The 23,459-nt window shown below is 47.4% G+C and overlaps 1 protein-coding gene across 4 annotated transcripts in view; it reads left to right on the top strand.

The window, feature by feature from the left end:
- KMT2C (lysine methyltransferase 2C) overlaps nucleotides 1-23,459 on the top strand; it is a 917,733-nt gene that overhangs the window by 386,897 nt on the left and 507,377 nt on the right. For all 4 annotated transcript variants that reach the window (XM_030198371.1, XM_030198346.1, XM_030198363.1 and 1 more), the window contains one exon: nucleotides 19,778-20,511. In XM_030198371.1, the coding sequence (XP_030054231.1) occupies nucleotides 19,778-20,511 (734 nt within the window). The remainder of the gene's footprint in view (nucleotides 1-19,777; nucleotides 20,512-23,459) is intronic.

Below are 23,459 nucleotides of genomic sequence, written 5' to 3'. Positions count from 1 at the left end.
CATACTATGCCACAGTCAGCTTGACCCCCCCCCCCCCTCCAAGAAAGCCAGATTCTATAAGCAGTGAAAATACTGGTAAAAGTAACAGACATGCAGTTTCTTCTCTACACTGCTAAATACAAAATTGGAAAAGATGTACTTTTCCAAAAAGGTAAACATCTATGAGCAGCATATCCTCCTTTTCTTTTCCTCCCATCCATGAGCAGCGTGTCCCCTTTTTCCCTTCCCCCAACATGTATGCTCCCCTCACCAATCTTTTCTCCAGCTTCGCTCGCTCCCTACGCCCACACTTTTTATAGGTCCCTCCACACATCCACATGACTCCATCCATCCATCCATGCATGTACCTCCCCTTCCCTCCTGCCCTGAGTCAGGGTGCCCTCCCCGAACATACCTCAGCGTGCCTTGGTTATTTAGTGGTGGCCTCTTCGGGGCAGGAAAGAACCCCACTTTTTCCTGCCCCTGCTAGACCTGCTCATTGCTACCATCTCTTCAAAATGGCTGCCCAGACTTCAAGAATTGGCCTCACAAGACATCAGATTGAAGTCTTGGCAGCAATTTCCTGTTTCCGGTGTCCGTGAAGGGGCACACTGCACGCTGAGAAAGAAGGGAAGGCTTAAAGGCTAGTGGTGAGCCTCCTTTTTTAGCTGTTGCTGCTGCGACTTTTTAAATACAAGGAGGCTGGAAGGAAAGCAGCTGAGGAAAACAGGGCACAGATGTGGCTGGGGTTGGGACCTCAGAATCTCAGGGGCTGAAAAGGGGGGTAAGTTAAGTTGGGGGCTGGGGCGGGTGAGTCACTGGATATGGAGGGGAGGGCAGAGGAGAATCGCTGGACATGGATGGGATGGGAGGGCAGGGGACAGAGGAGAGTTGCTGGAGATGGATGGAGGGGAGGGCATGAGAAATGCTGGACATGGATGGAGGTGAGGGAAGACAGGAAGGAGATGCACATGGATGGAGGGGAGGGAAGAGAGGAGAAATGCTGGACATGGATGGGAGGGGAGGGCAGGGGACACAGAAAAATCACTGGATGTAGATGAGAGGGGAGGCCAGGGGACAAAGGAGAATCACTGGATATAGATGGGAGGGGAGGGCAGAGCAGAATTGCTGGACATGGATGGGTAGGGAGTGCAGGGGAGAGAGAGAGTTGCTATGGATTGATGGAGGGGAGGGCAGGAGAAATGCTGGACATGGATGGAAGTGAGGGAAGACAGGAAGGAGATGCACATGGATGGAGGGGAGAGGAGAAATTGTGGACACGGATGGAGGAGAGGGGAGAGTTGAAATGCTGGATATGGATGGAGGGGAGGGAAGAGAGAGGAAGTGAGATGAACATGGATGGAGGGGAGGGGATAGAGGAGAAATGCTGGACATGGATGGAGGAGAGGGAAGAGAGAGGAAGGAGATGCATATTGACGGAGATGAGGGAAAGGGAAAAGAGGAGAAAAACTGCACATGGCTGGAGAAAATAGGCAAAAGCTGGATCCACTATATACCTCCAGTCAAGTCTACGGAGGACCCAGCTTTTACCTATGGATGCAGGGCAAGGAAAGTAAAGAAATAATGGAAAGGAAGCCCTGGAAGTGGAGTTAAGGGAGCAGATAGAGAGCAGCAGAATCAGAGACTGGGACCAACATGATCAGAAAAACAAAATCACAAGACAACAAAGGTAGAAAAATCATGTTATTTTAATTTTAGTGTTTGGAATATGTCCAATTTGAGAATTTACATCTGCTGTCTTATTTTGAAATGTATAGCAATGTTCTGTTTTTCTGGTATTGTGCTGTATGCAGAATCTGTATGCTAATTTTGTTCGTGTCATTTTGGGTATACAGGAGCTGTAACAGCTTACAGAAATTATAATGAAAAAAAAAGGTTATTTTTCTTTTCCTGTACTGGTGTAATATTTTCAATGATTACTGTTTATATGCGCTATGGCTGGTAAATGGGTGTGGCTAAATGTGCCAACATTGTCCAGTTCAGCACACTATTAGCAGCCAAGTTCATACAAAGTTAATTATGTTCAGTGGAAAATAAATCTGTTGGCTCAGGCTGCTTGCTATCTGAATATTCAATCACTGTTTCATTATTGTTACCAAGTATTACATGTTAAGGGGATTTGTTTTAATTCATTTATCTAGTCCTTGCATGCACATGGTTTTGCTTTTTAAACCCAAAGGTTTTCTAGTATAGCATTTTTCACGTGTGAATTAGTTTTTGTATACAAGTTTTGCTTGATTTGTCTTTATTTGAAATAAAATAAAATGTTTAAAACATATCTTGTCAACAAGGGGTGGGATTGGGGGGGGGGGGGGGGGCAGCGAACTGGTCTGCACAGGGCCCCGCAGTTGCTAAGTCTGGCCCTGTCCACAGGCTATCTGTTAATGCTGTGTCAAAGTTCAAGTTTTAAAACTATGGGTACTAGTAAATTTTGCTGCATAAAAAAAAAATTCAAACTGTATTTATCAGTAACCTACAAGTCCTCTTTTAAACCCCAGTCTTTAAGTTGTGAAAATACAGAGAAAAATAATGTTCACGCACCCAGAGAAATGTCCTCTTCTCTTAGAGCTTCTCAGTGCATTTGAGACACTTATTATCTACTCGAAGAATGGCCAAGAATGCATGACATGGGGAAATATACAAGCGTAAAAGAAATTCTCCGAGGACAAGCAGTCTGAATATTATCACAGATGGGTCATTGTCCTAAACAGCCAGGAGACCGGAACTATTTAGAAAAATCTCGAAGTCTCGAGAACACTTCGTCGCGCGGGCCGAGCGCACAGCGCATACGCGAACAGCTTCCTGTCTGCGACACGAACGTGTCCCTTCAGTTCTATTTTGTCCATGCCTTGGCAGTCACGATTTTTTTCGCCGCTGCTCAGGATTTTGGCCAGGAGACTCGCTCCTGTGTTTTTTTGCTCCCTTCTATTCCTTTTTTTGACTTAGTTTACATTTTAGTCTTAAAATAAATTTTTTTAAAAAAAGTAGTTTTTTCCTTATAACTTTTAGTTTTTCTCACTTTTTTCAAGGTTCCTTTTGTTTTCGTTGTGGCCACTTTTAAGCTGCTGGGCTGGGTCTTTTTCCCCCTTTTTTGTGCCTTTTTATTTGGCACCATTGAGCCTTTTAATTTTGCCGTCGCTGTTTTTCCGTCCATGTCATCGGGGACTCCCAGTGGCTTCAAGCATTGTACTCGCTGCAACCGGACCATCTCGGGTACCGACCCCCACGCGTGGTGACTTCAGAACCTTGGGCCCGACCATCTGCCAGCTGCTTGTAAGCTGTGTAAATTAATGAACAAACGGACCCAAGTGACTTGGGAGGCTCAACGTGAGAAACGTTTTTCAGATCGGTCCTTCGACATTGGCATCGACATCGGTACCGAGGTCGGCGGCGTCAACGTCGAGGGAAGCAGCGACATTGAGAGATCAGGTAATGGCTGCCGAACGACTGCATCACGCTGGGACCAGTGAGGCATCGAGTGGGTCTCCACCTGTCTCGAGGCCTACTGCTATATAGGCCCCCCGGGACCAAGCTTCATCGGTCCCGGCCCCGAGGAGGCATGAGGATTTCATGTCCTCCTCTTCGGTACTGAGGAGTCTCGATGACGGGTGTCAAGCGAAGGCTAAGAAGCACTGTCATCGATCTCCTTCCATGCAAGGTACTGAGAGCTCCGGGGAGCCGAAGGAGTTGGCACCTGAGAAGCGTCGGCGCCGGGAGGACCGCTCACCCTCCATTCAAGAGGTACCGATGCGTCGGTCATCTGGCAGCCTGGTACTGGCTCTTGAGCACCATCAGATTCTGGCACCAACTTCTGCACTGGTCCCCCAGCCTTTCCCGATAGAAGCTCTCGACGAGCACATCAGGGCCCTTCTTTCAGATCTCCTGGAAGGGTTGCTGTGCCACTCTGTCTCGGTGTCGGGGGTGCTTGCTCTTTCTGTATCGACTGCGGAGGCGGCATCTGGGCCATCGCCTGTGGTGAGGTCTCCATCTTCTGTGCCGCTTGCGGTACCGACATCGGCTGCCACCCGGGTCGATTCCCCCTCGACGTCGGTGGAAGAAGCTTCGCCGGAGTCCAGGCAGGGGGTCGACTTCTCAACATCCCCCACGAGCTCATCGATCCTCGATGTCAAGGCAGCCTCGGGTTCGGGCTGCTCTTAGGGAGCTTTTGTCTGATACCGAGGATGAGTGCTCGTGGGAAGAGGAGGAGGACCCCAGGTACTTTTCGGAGGAAGAGTCATGTGTAACCTCTGATCCCACTCCGCCTATTGAGAGTAGGATGTCTCCACCTGAGAGTCTTTCTTTCTCTTCTTTTGTTCAGGAAATGTCTAAGGACATTCCATTCCCTATGGAGGTTGTGGATGAGCCCAGGGCCGAGATGCTCGAAGTCTTGGATTATCCTTCTCCGCCTGCTGAGGTTGCAATGGCCCCCTTGCATAATACACTGAGGGAAGTGCTTATACAAAGTTGGTCGTGCCCTCTTTCTAATCCTGTGGTCCTTAAAAAATCCGAGTCCCAGTACAGAGTCCATGGAGAGCCTGTGATGGTGAAGGCCCAACTTCCTCATGATTCCATGGTGGTGGACTCTGTTCTCAGAAGAGCCAAGAGTACTTGAGACTATTCCTCGGCACCTCCAGGCAGAGAGTCTAGGACCTTGGATTCTTTTTGGGAGGCGAGCGTATCAGGCTGCTATGCTTGCCGCCAAAATCCAAATGTACCAGCTCTACACGAGCATTCACTTGTGGAACTCAGTGAGGCAACTGTCTAGCTTGGTTGAAGCACTTCCTCCGGAGCTCGCCGAACCTTTTCACCAGGTGATCAGGCAGCAGAAGGCGTATCGCAAATTCCTGGCCAGGGGGACTTATGACACATTTTATGTAGCATCCTGAGTAGATGCTCAGGGTATAGTGATGCGCAGACTCTCAGGGCTGCGTCTCTGACCTGGATCATAAGACCCAGCAGCAAATGGCGGATGTTCCTTGCCGGGAGGATAATCTTTTTGGAGAGAAAGTAGAGAACATGGTCGATCAGATCAAAAAGCAGGTAACTGAGTGATATGAAATATTAAAAATATGAGAAATAACATTTCAACATACTGGAAATCTGTTTTTCTTTACGTAGGGAGCTTGGAAGTCATGTTGACTACTATAGTAAGTCAGTGAGTTAGTTTCATAGGTGAATTCCATAGTAATGGCTCATGAAGAATTTCCTGCACCCATATCAGACCCACAGAGGCATCAGTGACAGCGTGAAGGGTGGACTGTTTATAATACTGCAGCGATGTGGCAAATAAAGGACATATATAATTTGGCAATACCAACTGTGTCTATGCTAATAGACTGGTAATGTCTGGCTCCATTCGGCAAGGTGATAAAAAGAAAATGAGGGGCAGATGAAGCGTAGGCTAGTGACCCTGTAGTCCTCTTGGGTATTTATTTTATTTATTTGGATTTATTAACCACCTTTATGAAGAGATTCACACAAGACGGGGTATAGTAGATACAGTTTAACATCAAACTTACAATTTTGTTAATAGCATAACAATAGTAAATTGAACCTGTATAAACATAAATACAATGAAAGAGGAAAACTTGAAAACAGCAAATTGAAACCTAATAACAGGACTACCATAAAACAGGATAAAAATATACACATTTAACAGCACTGAAATTCAAATAATGTTGATATAATTCGATGTAAGCATAATAGTGATAGTGCTGGGCAGACTTATACGGTCTGTGCCAGAGCCGGTGGTGGGAGGCGGGGATAGTGCTGGGCCAGACTTGTATGGTCTGTGCCAGAGCTGGTGGTTGGGAGGCGGGGATAGTGCTGGGCAGACTTATACGGTCTGTGCCCTGAAGAGCACAGGTACAAATCAAAGTAGGGTATACACAAAAAGTAGCACACATGAGTTGTCTTGTTGGGCAGACTGGATGGACCGTGCAGGTCTTTTTTCTGCCATCATCTACTATGTTACTATAATATCTAATGAGCACACAATTAGAACATTCAAATAAGTCTCTCCAGAAACTGTCTGTGTTTAATGTCAGATGGTGGTTGTAAACTACCATACTGCAAGGCCTAGTTGAGTTGTATAATGATTTCTTTATATGAAAAATTCATTTTGCAGCTGTTTGGATTATGATTCTCAGAGGGGGGATGCTAAATATGGAAGTAAGTATTGGAGATGTTTATGCAAATCTATCCAGGATAGTAGAGAACCAAAAACGAAGACCATAAAAAACTGATTTGGATGAGCTTCTATAATGGGCAGTCGAGAGATACCCTTAGTCGTACAGGCTGGATGAGCCAGCTGCTCTTTCTCTGCTGTTATCTATACTTGAGTGAGGCTCTTTGCTCTGGTTGATGATCACATCACATCTAGGCAGAAACAAGGATCTTAGTTATATCAGTATAGAAAAATCCATGGTTATGAAACCATTTTCCAGCATCAGTCTACTGAGGAATTAGTTTTTACAAGACTAGTCCTTGCATATAAGTGCCTCAAAAAATGAAGTTTGCACTTTTGGTCTTGACTGTTGTTCAAGGTCAGAGTAATCAATAATGCCTGAATATATGATCTGACAATATGATCATAGTAAGCCATTTGATCCAGGAAGGATAGCACAGGGCATATTTGGGTAATCTGCACAGAGAAGTAATTACCCTAAAACCTGAACAATTTGCCATCTTGTATGTTACAGATAAGATGTCTACTTTGAGAAAAGACTAGATCTTGTCTGTGATATAGAATGTACCAGTGCTGTGGAGTTGGTAAAAATGCACTGACTAAAATAAAACTTACAACATTTATAATATATGGTTACATTTATCGTTCTATATTTACATGTTTTTTGTCTTGTTAAAGCCTAATAAATTCACGTTTTGCAGGGCCATTAATCAATAGGAATTCACCAACCTGATAATGACACTCTCTCTGATTGGTTGATGGCTAGTATTTAAGTCCATCACTTACCTCAGTCAGTCATTAGCTTCTTCAAATTGTAACTGAAAGTAAAGGAAGGAGACATGTTTGGAATTTTGTTTGACAATTTTTAAAATATAAATTTATAATGTCAGAGAAGCTTCCCATGAAGCAAGTTGTATTTGAGCATTTCACCATAACTCAAGATGGAAAATATTTTGTCAGTGTATGACACAGGACCCAGATGCTGTGATGCCAAGATCAGCATACATTCAGGCGGCAATAAAAAAATGTTCCTACAAAAGCTTCCAGTCTCAAAAGACATTTACTGCATTTCCATCCAGAAGTATTCAAAGATGTGAACGAGAAAGACGACAGCAAAAGCAAGGAACCAATGCCTCATACTTCTAGCCAGGCAAAGGACCAGAAAACGTCAAAGACATCACATATGTTGTGTTGTGCACACTCTGCAGCTGGCAATAAGAAGACAGTCTGCAAGAAGGAAATGCTTCCACTCTCATTAGCAAGGTGAGGAAAGTAGTTATTCCTGCCAAAATACCTCGTTAATTTCGTTTTGAAGAGATAGCCGATTCCTTGTCATCAAGCAGATGAATCCATTACGAGTAGTTGTGTCCATCAACCAGCAGGGGGAGATATAGAGCACTGAAAAACCATAGTGCCTCATGGCCAGCTTGCTCCATCTGCCTCTTCAGTATTCTCTATCTCCCCAGCAGGGTGGTTGCAGCTTGTTCAAGCTCTTTCAGAAAATCTGCCTGGGGTGGCTCCTGTGCTTTTGCCAGTTGTAGCAGGGGTGTTGTGGCTGATAGTGCCCACTTTAAAGGCAAATAGGTTAGACCTTTCCCTGCCTTACCTGGCCCCCAATGTGAAAGTAGACAAATAGGCAAGCCCTGTCCCTGTCTTTGCTCATGCTGTGGATTCAGGCACATAGGTTCGCCCTTTCCCTGCTTTTCCCACACTACTAATCCTCCGGAGTTGGAAATTTGCCTCTTTCGCTGTTGCCTCAAACTTTCCTCACAGCGCTAAAAAAAAAAAAAAAAAGTTGCGTCGCGCTTTGGCGCTGCGATCCCAGAAAAGAGGTTTTCTTCTGATTTTGTTTTTTTGCTGCATAATGCATACATGTTAAAAAGAGCTGTTCCGCAGGGGTCCCCTGCGGCCCTGCTTTCTGTATCCCCTCCAGTGGAGTCTGGCGTTGGATTGCCGTCAGGCATGTTTTCCCCTGACAAATGGCCGCAAGACAAGCGCAGAAGGGTGGATTCCCCTTCAGAGAGTGGTGCACCCCCTTTCTTCCCCCCCCCCCCCCCCCCCCCCCCCCCGTGGTCGGATGTGAGGACTCTGAGGGGTCTAGCAAGCCTTCGTGGTCTGGAGAGCCAAAAGAAGGTGCAGGATTGCCACCGGATCCAGATGATCCTTCCGCGGTGAGGATTTTCCACTGCGATGACCTGCCAGCGCTTATTACTGATACCTTGCAGGTGCTCTCTATAGAAGACCCTGGAAGTACGGAGATCTCCTCCGGTAATCCGAGGATGGCAAGTACTAAGAAGCCTGCTCGAGCCTTTCCTTTGCATGACTCCATCCAAGAGCTTATCACGGCTCAATGGGCTGACCCTGAGGGGCCTTTGAAAGTCGCCAGGGCTATGGGGCAATTATACCCTCTAAGTGAGGAGCATTTGGCGCGCCTAGCAGTGCCTAAAGTGGATGCACTGGTCAAGGCTGTGACAAAGAAAACTACCCTCCCAGTGGAAGGAGGAGTTGCCCTGAAGGACATGCAGGACCGTCGCCTGGAGGCAGCTATGAAACGGTCCTTTGAAATTTCAGGCCTATCCTTACGGGCGTCTGCATGCAGCTGCTACGCTGCCCGAGCCTGCCTCGCTTGGTTACAACAGGCAGTGGAAGAGCCCGGAGATGGAGCGGAGCCCTTTACGAAGGTAGCACCGCTTAGAGATTGCTGCAGCCGTGCCTTTGGTGTTGAAGGGCTTTATTAAGCACTTAGAGACTGCAGCCTTTGCCTTTGCATTGCCAATGCCTCTGCAGTGCCTTAGGTCCCGAGGTTAGTGTGCTGTTTGCACAGTTAGCTTTCCTTATCTTTTCTTGTGGGCTTCCAGCCCTTCTGCTTTGTGAGTTACTATCATCTGTGGGCCTTGCCTTCTGGCTCAGGGTATTATTGCTCTGTGGGCTTTCAGCCCTTCTGTGTTTATTGCTCTGTGGGCTTCCAGCCCTTCTGTGTCTATTGCGCTGTGGGCTTCCATCCCTTCTGTGTCTATTGCGCTGTGGGCTTCCATCCCTTCTGTGCCCATTGCTCTGAGGTCCTCCAGTCTATCTGCGTATATCCCTTTTACCTGTGGGCTTCCAGGCCTTCTGGGTGTATTACTGCGGCCTGGGGGTTTCCAGCCTTTCTGTGGGCTTCTAGCTTTTCTGGGTGTATCTCTCTGACCTGCAGGCTTTCAGCCTTTCTGTGTTTATTATTCTCTGTGGGCTTCTAGCCTTTCTGTTATCCCTGTGCAGTGGTGCTGCTCCCTGTCTGAGGTTGGTCAGCGGCTGATACTGCAGCCATTTCTCTCCTTTCTATCTGTTAGCTACTGTAACTCCAGTCTAACCCTTCCTCTGGCAAGCGTAGCTGTCATTCCCATTCTCTTGAGCTTAGCTTGTATATAGCTCCTGTGTCCTCTTCCCTGCCTGTCTGCCTTGCTTAGCCTAGGTACCTGGGAGCACCGCTGGATCCTGACTCCGGTTGTTCCTGTTGCTGGTTCCAGTTCTGGTTTTCCTGTAAGCCCTACCGACTGCTCGAACCTGAGGGCTCAACCCTCGGGGAAAGCTAGCTAAACGTAGGTGAAGCCTACTCCAGTGTGTTCCGGTCCGGTGCGTTCCAGTCCAGGACTCCAGTCCGGGGTTCCACTCCAGCCTTGTCTCTTCTGTGCTCCGAAGGTGATCTTGCCTGCCACTGCTGCTCCTCAGCCGTGGTCCAAGGACTCACATACCCAGGGTTCCCGGGGAAGAAGCCTGACAGAATGCCAAGGTCCTCGAGAACACAACACCGTCTTCTGTGGCTACGGCATTGGGCTGCTGACATGGCCTCTAAGCAAAGGTTGGTGAAGTTGCCCTTTTATGCCGTTCTCCTATTTGGTGAGGAGTTGAAGAAAATTGTGAAAGGCCTGGGAGATGCCAAACCCCAGCGCTTACCCGAGGATAGGCCGTGGCCTTCTTCCAAGGGTCAGGTGGTTCCCTCCTCTTACAGACCTTGCTTCCATGAAGCTAGAAGGTACCGCCCGGGGCGTTTTGCTGGGTTCACTTCGCGTGCCCGTTTTCAGCAGAGAAACTCCTTTCGCTCGGACAAACGTTACGCAGCAGCAGGCTCAAGACCTGGAGTTCAAGAGCGACTCTCTCAATGATGGTGCGCCGGCCCCCTCCTCTATTCCTGTGATGGGAGGATGACTTTCCCTCTTTCTCGAGGAGTGGGCCAAGATTACCTCAGATCAGTGGGTCTTGGACCTGATCAGAGAAGGCTACAGAATAGAATTCAATGCCCCGATAAGAGACGTGTTTGTGGAGTCCCGATGCGGTTCTGCCACCAAACAGGCGGCGGTAGAGGAGACCTTGCAATTCACATAGGGGCGGTTTCCCCCTTGCCTCCCGCTGAATGTGGCTCTGGCCGTTACTCCATTTACTTTGTGGTGCCGTGACAAGGAGGGTCTTTTCGGCCTATCCTAGACTTAAAAGAAGTCAACAAGTCTCTGAACGTGCGGCATTTTCACATGGAAACCTTGCGCTCCGTCATAGTGGCGGTACAGCCAGGAGAGTTTCTCACGTCTCTGGACCTGAAAGAAGCTTACTTGCACATACCAATTTGGCCCCCACACCAGAGGTTTCTGCGTTTTGCGGTGATGGGCAAACATTTCCAGTTTCGGGCCTTGCCTTTTGGCCTCGCCACAGCTCCCCGAACCTTTTCCAAGGTAATGGTGGTAGTAGCTGCCTTTCTCAGGCGAGAGGGTATCCGAGTTCACCCGTATTTCGACAACTGGCTCATCAGAGTGGACTCTGCAGAAAAGAGTCATTATGTAACAGCCAGAGTGGTCTCAGTGCTTCAATCTCTGGACTGGGTCATCAATATAGCCAAAAGTAATCTGACCCCCCTCTCAATCTCTAGAATATTTTGGGGTCCGGTTCGACACAGCCTCAGGGATGGTCTTCCTACCCGAGCAAAGGCGGTGCAAGCTTCAGAACCAGGTCCGTCTGCTCCTGAGGATGCCTCGCCCGCGAGCTTGGGACATTGTCCAGCTGTTGGGGTCGATGACGGCCACTTTGGAATTGGTGCCTTGGGCGAGAGCGCACCTGAGACCTCTGCAGTGTTTCCTGCTTCAATGGTGGTCTCCAATATCTCAGGATTATCAATGCAGATTCACGTGGCTCCCAGCGGCCCTGTTCAGTAAGGAGTGGTGGCTCTCAGACAGCATGATGCTGTGAGAAATGCCGCTAGCGCTCCCCGATTAGTGCCTGGTGGTAACAGATGCCAGCCTGAAGGGCTGGGGTGCAAATTGCTGGGGAAGGCATGCCCAGGGTCTCTGGACACCCGAGGAGTCGGAGTGGTCCATCAGTCACTTGGAGTTGAAAGCGATTTTCCAGGCACTTCTGGCCTTTCATTTGACCCTGGAAGGATTGGCTGTCAGAGTTCTGTCGGACAACACGACAGCAGTGGCCTACATAAATCGCCAAGGAGGCACTCAGTGCATACCACTAGCAGCGCAGGCCGTGCAGATTTGCCACTGGGCCGAGCTTCATCTGCAGTTTCTGTCAGCAGCTCATATTGCAGGGCAGAGCAGCGTGCAAGCCGATTATCTGAGCAGGAATCAAATCGACCCAGCGGAGTGGGGACTTGCAGAAGAAGTATTCCTGCAGATATGTGCCAAATGGAGAAAGCCCATAATGGATCTTATGGCGTCAAGCACAAATGCCAAAGTCCCGTGCTTCTACTGCAGATGGAGAGATCCTTGCTCGGCAGGGTTGGATGCCTTGGCTCAACTCTGGCCTCAGGGCCTCCTGTATGTGTTCCCTCCGTGGCCCTTGATAGGGCGAGTACTCCTGCGGATTCGGCTCCACCAAGGAGAGGTTGTTCTCATTGCCCCGGATTGGCCCAGGAGGCCGTGGTATGCGGACCTCCGGCGGATGCTGGTAGAGGATCCCCTGCTGTTACCTCTGGTACTGAACCTGTTGTCACAGGGCCCGGTGACCATGGAGGACGCCTGCCGCTTTGGTCTTACGGCATGGCTATTGAGAGGGCGCAACCACCAGCCCCTCCTCCCAACCACCGGCTCTGGCATAGACCATATAAGTCTGCCCAGCACTATCCTCACTGCCCAACCACCAGCCCTGCCTCCCAACCACCGGCTCTGGCACAGGCACAGACCGTATAAGTCTGCCCAGCACTATCCTCACCTCCATTCCTTCGGCACAGGATTCCTTTATGCTTATCCCACGCATGTTTGAATTCCGTTACCGTTTTCATTTCCACCACCTCCCGCGGGAGGGCATTCCAAGCATCCACTACTCTCTCCGTGAAAAAATACTTCCTGACATTTTTCTTGAGTCTGCCCCCCTTCAATCTCATTTCATGTCCTCTCGTTCTACCACCTTCCCATCTCCGGAAAAGATTCGTTTGCGGGTTAATGCCTTTCAAATATTTGAACGTCTGTATCATATCACCCCTGTTTCTCCTTTCCTCCAGAGTATACATGTTTAGTTCAGCAAGTCTCTCCTCATACGTCTTGTAATGCAAATCCCATACCATTCTCGTAGCTTTTCTTTGCACCGCTTCAATTCTTTTTACATCCTTAACAAGATACGGCCTCCAAAACTGAACACAATACTCCAGGTGGGGCCTCACCAATGACTTATACAGGGGCATCAACACCCCCTTTCTTCTGCTGGTCACACCTCTCTTTATACAGCCTAACAACCTTCTAGCTACTGCCACCGCCTTGTCACACTGTTTCGTCGCCTTCTAATCCTCAGATACTATCACCCCAAGATCCCTCTCCCCGCCCGTACCTATCAGACTCTCCCCGCCTAACACATACGTCTCCCATGGATTTCTACTTCCTAAGTGCATCACTTTGCATTTCTTCGCATTGAATTTTAATTGCCAAACCTTAGACCATTCTTCTAGCTTCCGTAGGTCCTTTTTCATGTTTTCCACTCCCTCCGGGGTGTCCACTCTGTTACAGATCTTAGTATCATCTGCAAATAGGCAAACTTTACCTTCTAACCCTTCGGCGATATCACTCACAAATATATTGAACAGAATCGGCCCCAGCACCGATCCTTGAGGCACTCCACTACTTACCTTTCGCTCCTCCGAGCAATTTCCATTCACCACCACCCTCTGGCGTCTGTCCGTCAACCAGTTCCTAATCCAGTTCACCACTTCGGGTCCTATCTTCAGCCCATCCAGTTTATTTAAGAGCCTCCTGTGGGGAACCGTGTCAAAAGCTTTGCTGAAATCTAAGTAGATTACATCCATAGCTCGTCCCTGATTCAATTCTCCTGTCACCCAATCAAAGAGCTCAATGAGGTTCGTTTGGCACGATTTCCCTTTGGTAAATCCATGTTGTCTCGGATCTTGCAACTTATTGGCTTCCAGGAAATTCACTATCCTTTCCTTCAGCATCGCTTCCATTACTTTTCCAATAACCGAAGTGAGGCTTACCAGCCTGTAGTTTCCAGCTTCTTCCCTATCACCACTTTTGTGAAGAGGGACCACATTCGCCGATCTCCAATCCCTCGGAACCTCTCCCGTCTCCAAGGATTTATTAAACAAATCTTTAAGAGGACCCGCCAGAACCTCTCTGAGCTCCCTCAATATCGTATCTCTCTCTTGGCTTCTTTCAGTTTCATCCGGTATTCCTCCTCGTGTCCCTTTTCATGAGTTTTTTTGTATTTCTGGAACGCCAACTCTTTAGCCTTTATTTTCTCAGCCACTTGCTTGGAGAACCATATCGGTTTCCTTTTTCTCTTGCTTTTATTTATTTTCCTTACATAAAGGTTCGTGGCCCTATTTATAGCTTCTTTCAGTCTGGACCACTGTCCTTCCACTTCTTGTATTTCCTCCCATCCTATCAGCTCCTTCCTCAGGTATTCCCCCATTTTACTAAAGTCAGCATGTTTGAAATCCAGGACTTTGAGTTTTGACTGGCCACCCTCCTCTTCAGCCGTAATATCAAACCAAACCGTTTGATGGTCATTGCTGCCCAAGTGGGCACCCACTCGGACATTTGACACATTATCCCCATTTGTGAGTACCAGATCTAGCGTCACTCCCTCCCTCGTGCCATAAGACCTATGGAATGTGTTTGCTGTAACCTATCTCTAGAACAGCATTGAAATGCCCAGAGCCACAAGTGTAAGGTGGGGGGAATCAGAAAATAATCTTATCTGAGAAGATCCGTCCAGCTTCTGTTCTGTGTAGAGAGAAAAACCACGTGGAGAGAAAAAAGCTCCACCTGTGCTATGCAATTACCTTACAACAAAAGCAGATGGGGGAGGGGAGGAGTTTCACACAGAATGGAAGCAGAGGGGGAAAAAATACAAGAGAAACTACTACCGATTTTAAAGCACTTGTTAAATCCAGTTCCTAGATTATCAACTATCAAATACAAATAGCCAATAAGCAGTTTTAAAATCAGTTACATAGAGTACAGATATCAATTAGAAATAGCCACTAAGCAGTTAGGAAACACAGATTATGAGATCACAAGTTTAGCTGAGCAGTTATATGGAAATACTTTTAAATCAAATAGGAGGAAATATTTTTACACTCAATGAATAGTTAAGCTCTGGAACTCTTTGCCGGTGGAGGTGGTAACAGCAGTTAGCGTATCTGAGTTTAAAAAAGGTTTGGACAAATTCTTGGAGGAAATGTCCATAGTCTGCTATTGAGATAGACATGGGAAGCAACTGCTTGCCCTGGGATTTGTAGTATGGAGTGTTGCCATGATTTGGGTTTCTGCCAGGTACTTGTGACCTGACTTGACCACTGTTTGGAAAACAGGATACTGGGCTAGATGGACCATTGGTCTGACCCAGTATGGCTACTCTTATGTTATGTTCTTATGACATCAGTCAAGCAGTGAGTTTGGTACTAGCCACTGTTTTGCACTGAATGTCACATGTATGATTATCTCCTAGTTAGTGTCAGGTCATATGTGCAAAGAGCTTCTGGCTCTCCGAGAACAAGTCCAATCTCTGGTAGTTAGAGTAGAGTGCAACCAAAACCGTGATTCTTGGTTTCAACTGATGCTGAACCAGCAACCAAAATTAACAGTTAGGTTTGAACTGAAACCAAACCCCTCACTCCTCCATGCATAATCAGCCTTGGCACCCCCACACCCATTCCCCACTCTCGCAATCAATCTTGGGTGACTGCACCTACTCATCACCCCCCCTCCTCCATCATCCAGGCATACCTTTAAATCTCCTGGTGGTCTAGTGGCTCATCAGGCAAGAGCTATCCCCAGTCACTCTTGCCCCTGCTCGTTCCACAGCTGTTATGCTGGTTCCAATCTCAAAATGTCCACGGGACCTCCCGCGGCAGTCTTGGCAACCATTTTGGCTGCGGAACTGATGGGGGCAAGAGTGATTGGGATCGCTGTTGCCCTGAAGAGCCACTAAATCACCAGGAGATTTAAAGGTAGGCTCGGAGAGGACCTTCGGGTGATGGATGGAGGCTGGTTGTGATGAGTAGGTGCTGACTGTGATTGCAAGGGCCACCAAGACTGGCCACAAGGGGGGATGGGTAGGTGGGGGACGCCAACAGTGATCTCAAGGGGGGGAGGTGTGTTTGGTTTCAGCCAAAAATGGACTGGCATTTTCGGCCAAAGCCTGAACTCCTATTTCAGGTCAGTTTTGGTGGCAAAATCGAAATTCGGTTGGCCTCTAAGCTAGGGTAGTAACTTGGAGGAGCTGAGGTAGATAGAGAGTTATATAGAGGAGACCAATATGGACATAGTAGAGAAGTCCCTCCAGTCTGGCAACATTCAAGTCCTCTTGGAGGAGGACATCACTTTTATGAGGCAGGAAGTGATCCTGTAGCCAGGATCTTCTCTCCAGGGGATGCAACATCCTTGCATTGAGGATGTGCTTCCAGGGGCTTGAAACTCAAAAACATTACCACCACTTTTTAATGAGGGATTATACGCGTGATCATTTAGTTTCTTTTGTCTCAGCATTTTGTGCTAAGGCCTAGCTATGCTGTTTGCTTAACTCAATTTTATTAATCATAGATTGATATTGGATGAATGCTGCTGAGAGAGAGAAAGTTTCAGCAGAAGTGTCTGCATAATGTTGCTGAATAGGACTCCAGAGGTGGATAAATATATAAACTTTTTATTATCAGAACAAAGATAGTAGACTCAACACGGTTCTGTGTTTCGGCAACTAATTACCTTCCTCAGGAGTCTTGGTATCTGTGTGGCTACTCAATGATAATTCAAAAAATCTTCACTTCAAAACTGTCAACACAGTGCGGGCAATGACGGGAAAACAGGATCGGATCCGTTGTGTATTTTCCTTTGTCCTGCACATTTGTAGCGGTACTTTGATGTTTTCCCGCCATTGCATGCACTGTGTTGACAGTTTTGCAGTGAAGATTTTTTGAATTATTATCATTGAGTAGCCACACAGTTATGAAGACTCCTGAAGAAGGCCCTTATTTGCCAAAACACAGGACCATGTTGAGTCTACTGTATCTTTCTTCTGATAATAAAAGCTGTGTATGTTGATCCACCCCTGGAGACCTATTCGTTTGGTTGACCTACGTCCCTTCCCTACTTCAGTGCATAGATTTTGCTTTATAGGGTGCTCTTCCTTGGTTTTCAAGTGTTGGTGCCGCAGAATAACCTTACAGACAGCCTCACCACTATCCAAATAATGCCAGGATGGTCCAGGGACTGAGTCAGGACAAAGACACATATTCTCCACATAGCAGTGATTTTTAGCACCACTATCTAAGTAACTTAAGACAGCAAAAAAGCTATCTTCAGTGGTATCCAGATAATGGTGCAGTGTTGCCAATGTCCAGATAGTGCCGGTGGCTAACTGCTGTTTTCCAAAATTCATAGAAAGCCTAGATTTGTTTTTGCCTGGTGTTATCAACATTAAAAATATATATATTTTCAAAATATCCCAGTAGGAAATGTTTCATTAAGAAACTCCCCCAAAACTCATTTTTATTGTAATGTGTATGACACAATAACATTTATTTGGCTTAGGCCAGAAATCCTACAAATTGTGATGGATATTATAAATATTTACATGATGGAATATGTGGATTTTTATTAACAGGACATCTGTGTAATAGGGCGTTCAAGCTTTTAAACTGTTTCTCACAGTGCCAAACCCTGACCACATTTTGCAGTATGAAAAACAGACAACATATACCTATCTGTCGTGTTGCTACCGGAGCTGTGCAAATGTCATGACTCTAGCAGTTTGGCAAGAGATACAAAGCCATGAGGATGGAAATTGGAGGAGGGCTAGAGATGGCATGAGGATGATAGAGAAGATTCAATTGGGAAAGCCTGTATCACCAGTAGGTTTATTTTTCTTGGAGAAAGTATGAAAATATCTTCTAATAATTTGAATGCTATGAAAGCATATTTATTCATAGGAAAAGGTAAGAAGCTGTCATCTGAATTTCTGTGAACCTAGAAAATCATAATTAGAGTAGATTTTTCAGAAATGACATCTTCATTCAGTGGACAAAACTACAATTCTAACAGTATATCTTGTAGCTTCTCCACCACCGCCAACTCCAGACTCCGCCCTTTTTGCCTCGCCTCACCCCACGCGTGGAACAAACTCCCCGAGCCCATATGCCAGGCCCCCTCCCTGCCCATCTTCAAATCTCTGCTTAAAGCCCACCTCTTCAATGTCGCCTTCGGCACCTAACCTCTTCACCTCTGCCCAGAAAATCTAGACTACCCAACTTGACATTTCGTTCTTTAGATTGTAAGCTCCTTTGAGCAGGGACCGTCCTTCTTTGTTCATTTTGTACAGTGCTGCGTAACCCTAGTAGCGCTCTAGAAATGTTAAGTAAGTAAAGTAAGTAAGTAAAGTTTTAAAAGCATATAAAAATGAACATGAACACAGTGAGAACTCTGCTTCTTTGTTCAGTGTCCAAGAGATTTGTAACTAATCTGTCATGTGTAAACTGTGCTCTTATAAGAACTACCAAACTCTGATTTCTACCTTCACCTGGATTCATCATTGGTGAGTTATATAGAATGGCATTTTGAAAAGGGTGCTCAACTCTGAATACAAATATCCAGGATGGTGCTTGTATTTCAGAATGGGATCTGGTGACATAGAGCCCATTATATAATATATGGCAAAATGTGTGTCTGTGCACTGGTTACATGCAACATAAGTATCCATTTTTGAAAATGATGCTTCTATATCATGAATAGGGCAAAGCACGGACATGGACATCAATGTGGCAGCACTTTAACGTCCATGTTATGAAATAGCAACATAAATGGTCATGTACTGGGACATGGACATCTGTGTCAGTCATTTTATTTATATGAACATCCATATTTCTCAAAGCCATCACAGAGATTAGTATTCAATGCTAGGTTTTTTTTGTTTTTTTTTTTGGGGGGGGGGGGGGGGAGTGATCAATATTCGTAGGAGTTTAACCAGGTAGGAGAAGGTCCTGCCTGGTTAAACACCACTGAGCTAGCCAGTTGGTGATATTTAACGGCACTTAACCAAGTAGTGCTACTGAACATCAGCTCTAACCAGCTATAACCTAACCGACTAGGTTAGGGGCGGAGTTTGGGCAGAGCTACTACTTAGCCGGTTAACAGTGATATTCATTCCACTAACTGGCTAAGTAAGCAGATAAAGCTAGGACAGCAAAATAGCTGTCCTTACTTTATCTGCTGAGTTAATTGGGCACCAGTCTTAATATTGGCCAGTACTCATTTGACGTTTGGATGTATGTATGCACTAACCTGGATATGCCCTGGCATTGAACATAACTTGAGGAGCTGTGGCCATGGCATGATGACTTACACTGGAGTTTACGATAATATACCTTGAACTTAACGGCTAGTTAAGTTCCTGTCACATCAGCTCGTAACCTTGGGGTCATCTTCAACTCCTCCCTCTCCTTCTCTGCACACTGCTAAAACCTGTCATTTCTTTCTCTATAATAACAGCAAAATTCGCCCTTTCCTTTCTGAGCACTCTATCAGAATCCTCATCCACACTCTCATCACCTCTCGCTTAGACTATTGCAACTTGCTTCTTACAGGTCTCCCACTTAGCCATCTCTCTCCTCTTCAATCTGTTCAAAATTCTGCTGCACAACTAATATTCCGCCAGGGTCGTTATGCTCATATTAGCCCTCTCCTCAAGTCACTTCAAAGGCTTCCTATCCGTTTCCGCATACAGTTCAAACTCCTCTTATTGACCTATAAGTGCATTCACTCTGCACTCTGGAGGAGTGGCCTAGTTGTTAGGGTGGTGGACTTTGGTCCTGGGGAGCTGAGGAACTGAGTTCGATTCCCGGCACAGGCAGCTCCTTGTGACTCTGGGCAAGTCACTTAACCCTCCATTGCCTGCCGCATTGAGCCTGTCATGAGTGGGAAAGCGCGGGGTACAAATGTAACAAAAATAAAAATAACTGTTTTGAGATTTGTAACACAGATGATATATTATGTTGATTGTATATAGCAAATATAATTGAAGCGGCATAATGGGGCATGTGCATGTTGATAACAGCATTTTAGGACATAGCTCTGTAGCTGTCTAATATTGTCATTATGTGAATTCAATTTATAGGAACATGTCAGGAGGATGAAAGTTCAACTTCAGAAGCCAAGGTTTCTCATCGGGATAATTCAGATGAAATGAAAACTAGCCATCTTGAAATGGCAGCACCAGTAGAAGACAGTCAAACTGAACAGACCATGGAAGTAACAGAGGGTGCTGATATGGTGAGGCAACACTCGCCACTCCATGAGCAAGAGGATAAGCACTTGTCTCAAGAGAATTCCATCACCAACATAATTACAGAAGCTCCAATTCTGCTTTTATCTGATAAGGCCACAGTTATATCACCAGACTCATGTAAGTCAGCAAATGAAGAGGACACACAGCTTAAGAGGGAAGACAGTTTAAATGTAGCAGGAATGCAAAATTATGTACACGTACCAGAAAAGAAAGAAAGTAATGTTACAGAAGTATCTGATCTAGAGATGGAAAGCACTCCTGGAACTGAAAACTTTGTAGAAATAAGCTCACCAATGGGAGATAAGTCTATGAAATCACCAAATGAAATAGATTCACCATTAACTTCAGTGGATACAAGCAAGACAAGTGTGTCATCCTCCCCAGCAGTTTCATTAGACTTGCATTCTACAGCTGAAATATTTCCTAGTCATACCCTAGCTGTTAAATTCCCTGTGGGCAGTGCTCAGCCAGCAGCTTATGTATCCCTCACTCCAAAAATTGGTATGGGCAAACCGGCTATTACCAAAAGAAAATTTTCTCCTGGTAGACCGAGATCAAGACAGGTAAGTTTTCTCTTTTAAATCAAATAATTAGAGCAAAACATATTGATGATTTATACTGATGCCTGAAGTTATCAGGTTGTTTGAGCATCATTATTGGCAAGGGCATTGATTCTGTCAGTTATTCTGCATATTAATAGCTACTTGTGTGTGTTAAATTTAGTCTGGTTTGGAGGAAAGCTGTAAATCCGTTGTTCCTTCAGGTACCAAGCCTGTTGTTTCAAACTTTCCTATCACCTACTTTCTCCGAGGACAAGCAGGCTGCTTGTTCTCACTGATGGGTGACGTCCGCGGCAGCCCCTCCAATCGGAATCTTCACTAGCAAAAGCCTTTGCTAGCCCTCGCGCGCCGATGCGCACCGCGCATGCGCGGCCGTCTTCCCGCCCGAAACTGGCTTGAGCCGGCCAGTCTTCTTTTCTCCGCGCTCGGTACGGTTGTGTTTTACCGTTCGTGCCCCGGAAAGTCGACCTCGCGCGTCGTTTTTCGACATTTTTCTGTGAGAAATCCAGAAATCATTTGGATTAGCACTTTCGTTTTTCCTTCCTCTACTTAGAGTTTTTTCGCCCCGTTCTTTCGTCGTCGGGGTAGGCCTTACTTAGGCCCCGGTCGAAATTTCCCTTTTTTCTGTGCCAAATTTCGCCATTTCGTCTTTCGATTTCGCCGGCGTGATTTTTCCGCCCATGACATCGAAGCCTTCCAGCGGCTTCAAGAAGTGCACCCAGTGCGCCCGGGTAATCTCGCTCACTGACAGGCACGCGTCGTGTCTTCAGTGTCTGGGGGCTGGGCACCGCCCTCAGGCCTGTAGTCTGTGTTCCCTTTTGCAAAGGCGGACTCAGGTAGCGAGGTTAGCCCAGTGGAACATTTTGTTCTCGGGCTCTTCGTCGGCATCGGCACCGGGGGTATCGAGTGCATCGACGTCTTCAGCATCCAGACCTTCAACCTCGGCGGCCAGTGCATCGAGGCATCGGCCCTCTGCATCGGCGCCGAGACATCGGATAGCTGCATCGACGTCGGTGGTACCGGGACCTTGTCCCAGTACCGGATCCATGGGGACCCAGATCTGATGCGCACTCAGTTGCCTCATGATTCTGGAGTTGTGGATCTGGCCCTAAAGAAGGCTAAGAGTTCTAGGGAGCATGCTTCGGCGCCCCCGGGCAAGGACTCTAGAACCTTAGACTCCTTTGGGAGGAAGGCCTACCATTCTTCTATGCTCGTGGCCAAAATCCAGTCTTACCAGCTCTACACGAGCATACACATGCGGAACAATGTGCGGCAGTTGGCGGGCTTGGTTGATGCGCTCCCCCCTGAGCAAGCCAAGCCGTTTCAGGAGGTGGTCAGGCAGCTGAAGGCGTGCAGAAAATTCCTGGCCAGAGGGGTGTATGACACCTTTGATGTTGCGTCCAGGGCCGCTGTTCAAGGTGTGGTGATGCGCAGGCTCTCATGGCTGCGTGCCTCCGACCTGGAGAATAGAATCCAGCAGTGGATTGCGGACTCGCCTTGCCGTGCGGATAACATTTTTGGAGAGAAAGTCGAACAGGTGGTAGAGCAGCTCCACCAGCGGGACACCGCATTCGACAAGTTCTCCCGCCGGCAGCCTTCAGCCTCTACCTCTACAGGTAGAAGATTTTTTGGGGGAAGGAAGACTGTTCCCTACTCTTCTGGCAAGCGTAGGTACAATCCTCCTTCTCGACAGCCTGCGGCCCAGGCTAAGCCCCAGCGCGCTCGCTCTCGTCAGCAGCGTGCGACTCAGCAAGGCCCCTCGGCTCCCCAGCAAAAGCAAGGGGCGAGCTTTTGACTGGCTCCAGCAGAGCATAGCCGACATCCAAGTGTCAGTGCCGGGCGACCTACCAGTCGGAGGGAGGTTGAAAGCTTTTCACCAAAGGTGGCCTCTTATAACCTCCGATCAGTGGGTTCTTCAAATAGTCCGGCAAGGATACACCCTCAATTTGACCTCGAAACCTCCAAATTGTCCACCGGGAGCTCAGTCTTACAGCTTCCAGCACAAGCAGGTACTTGCAGAGGAACTCTCCGCCCTTCTCAGCGCCAATGCGGTCGAGCCCGTGCCATCCGGGCAAGAAGGGCTGGGATTCTATTCCAGGTACTTCCTTGTGGAAAAGAAAACAGGGGGGATGCGTCCCATCCTAGACCTAAGGGCCCTGAACAAATATCTGGTCAAAGAAAAGTTCAGGATGCTTTCCCTGGGCACCCTACTTCCCATGATTCAGGAAAATGATTGGCTATGCTCTCTGGACTTGAAGGATGCCTACACACACATCCCGATACTGCCAGCTCACAGACAGTATCTGCGATTTCAGCTGGGCACACGTCACTTCCAGTACTGTGTGCTACCCTTTGGGCTCGCCTCTGCGCCCAGGGTGTTCACAAAGTGCTTGGCTGTAGTAGCGGCAGCACTTCGCAGGCTGGGGGTGCACGTGTTCCCATATCTCGACGATTGGCTGGTGAAGAACACGTCCGAGGCTGGAGCCCTGCAGTCCATGCAGATGACTATTCGCCTCCTGGAGCTACTGGGGTTTGTGATAAATTACCCAAAGTCCCATCTTCTCCCGGCGCAGAGACTCGAATTCATAGGAGCTCTGCTGGATTCTCGGACGGCTCGCGCCTATCTCCCAGAGGCGAGAGCCAACAACTTGTTGTCCCTCGTCTCGCGGGTGCGAGCGTCCCAGCAGATCACAGCTCGGCAGATGTTGAGATTGCTGGGCCACATGGCCTCCACAGTTCATGTGACTCCCATGGCCCGCCTTCACATGAGATCTGCTCAATGGACCCTAGCTTCCCAGTGGTTTCAGGCTGCTGGGGATCTGGAAGACGTGATCCACCTGTCCACGAGTTTTCTCGAATCCCTGTATTGGTGGACGATTTGGTCCAATTTGACTCTGGGACGTCCTTTCCAAATTCCTCAGCCACAAAAAGTGCTGACCACGGATGCGTCT

Source organism: Microcaecilia unicolor, chromosome 1, assembly GCF_901765095.1.
Source record: "Microcaecilia unicolor chromosome 1, aMicUni1.1, whole genome shotgun sequence".
In the NCBI taxonomy this organism is placed as follows: Eukaryota; Metazoa; Chordata; class Amphibia; order Gymnophiona; family Siphonopidae; genus Microcaecilia; species Microcaecilia unicolor.
The sequence above is the reverse complement of the archived record's forward strand: the minus strand, read 5'-3'. Positions and strand labels throughout refer to the sequence as shown.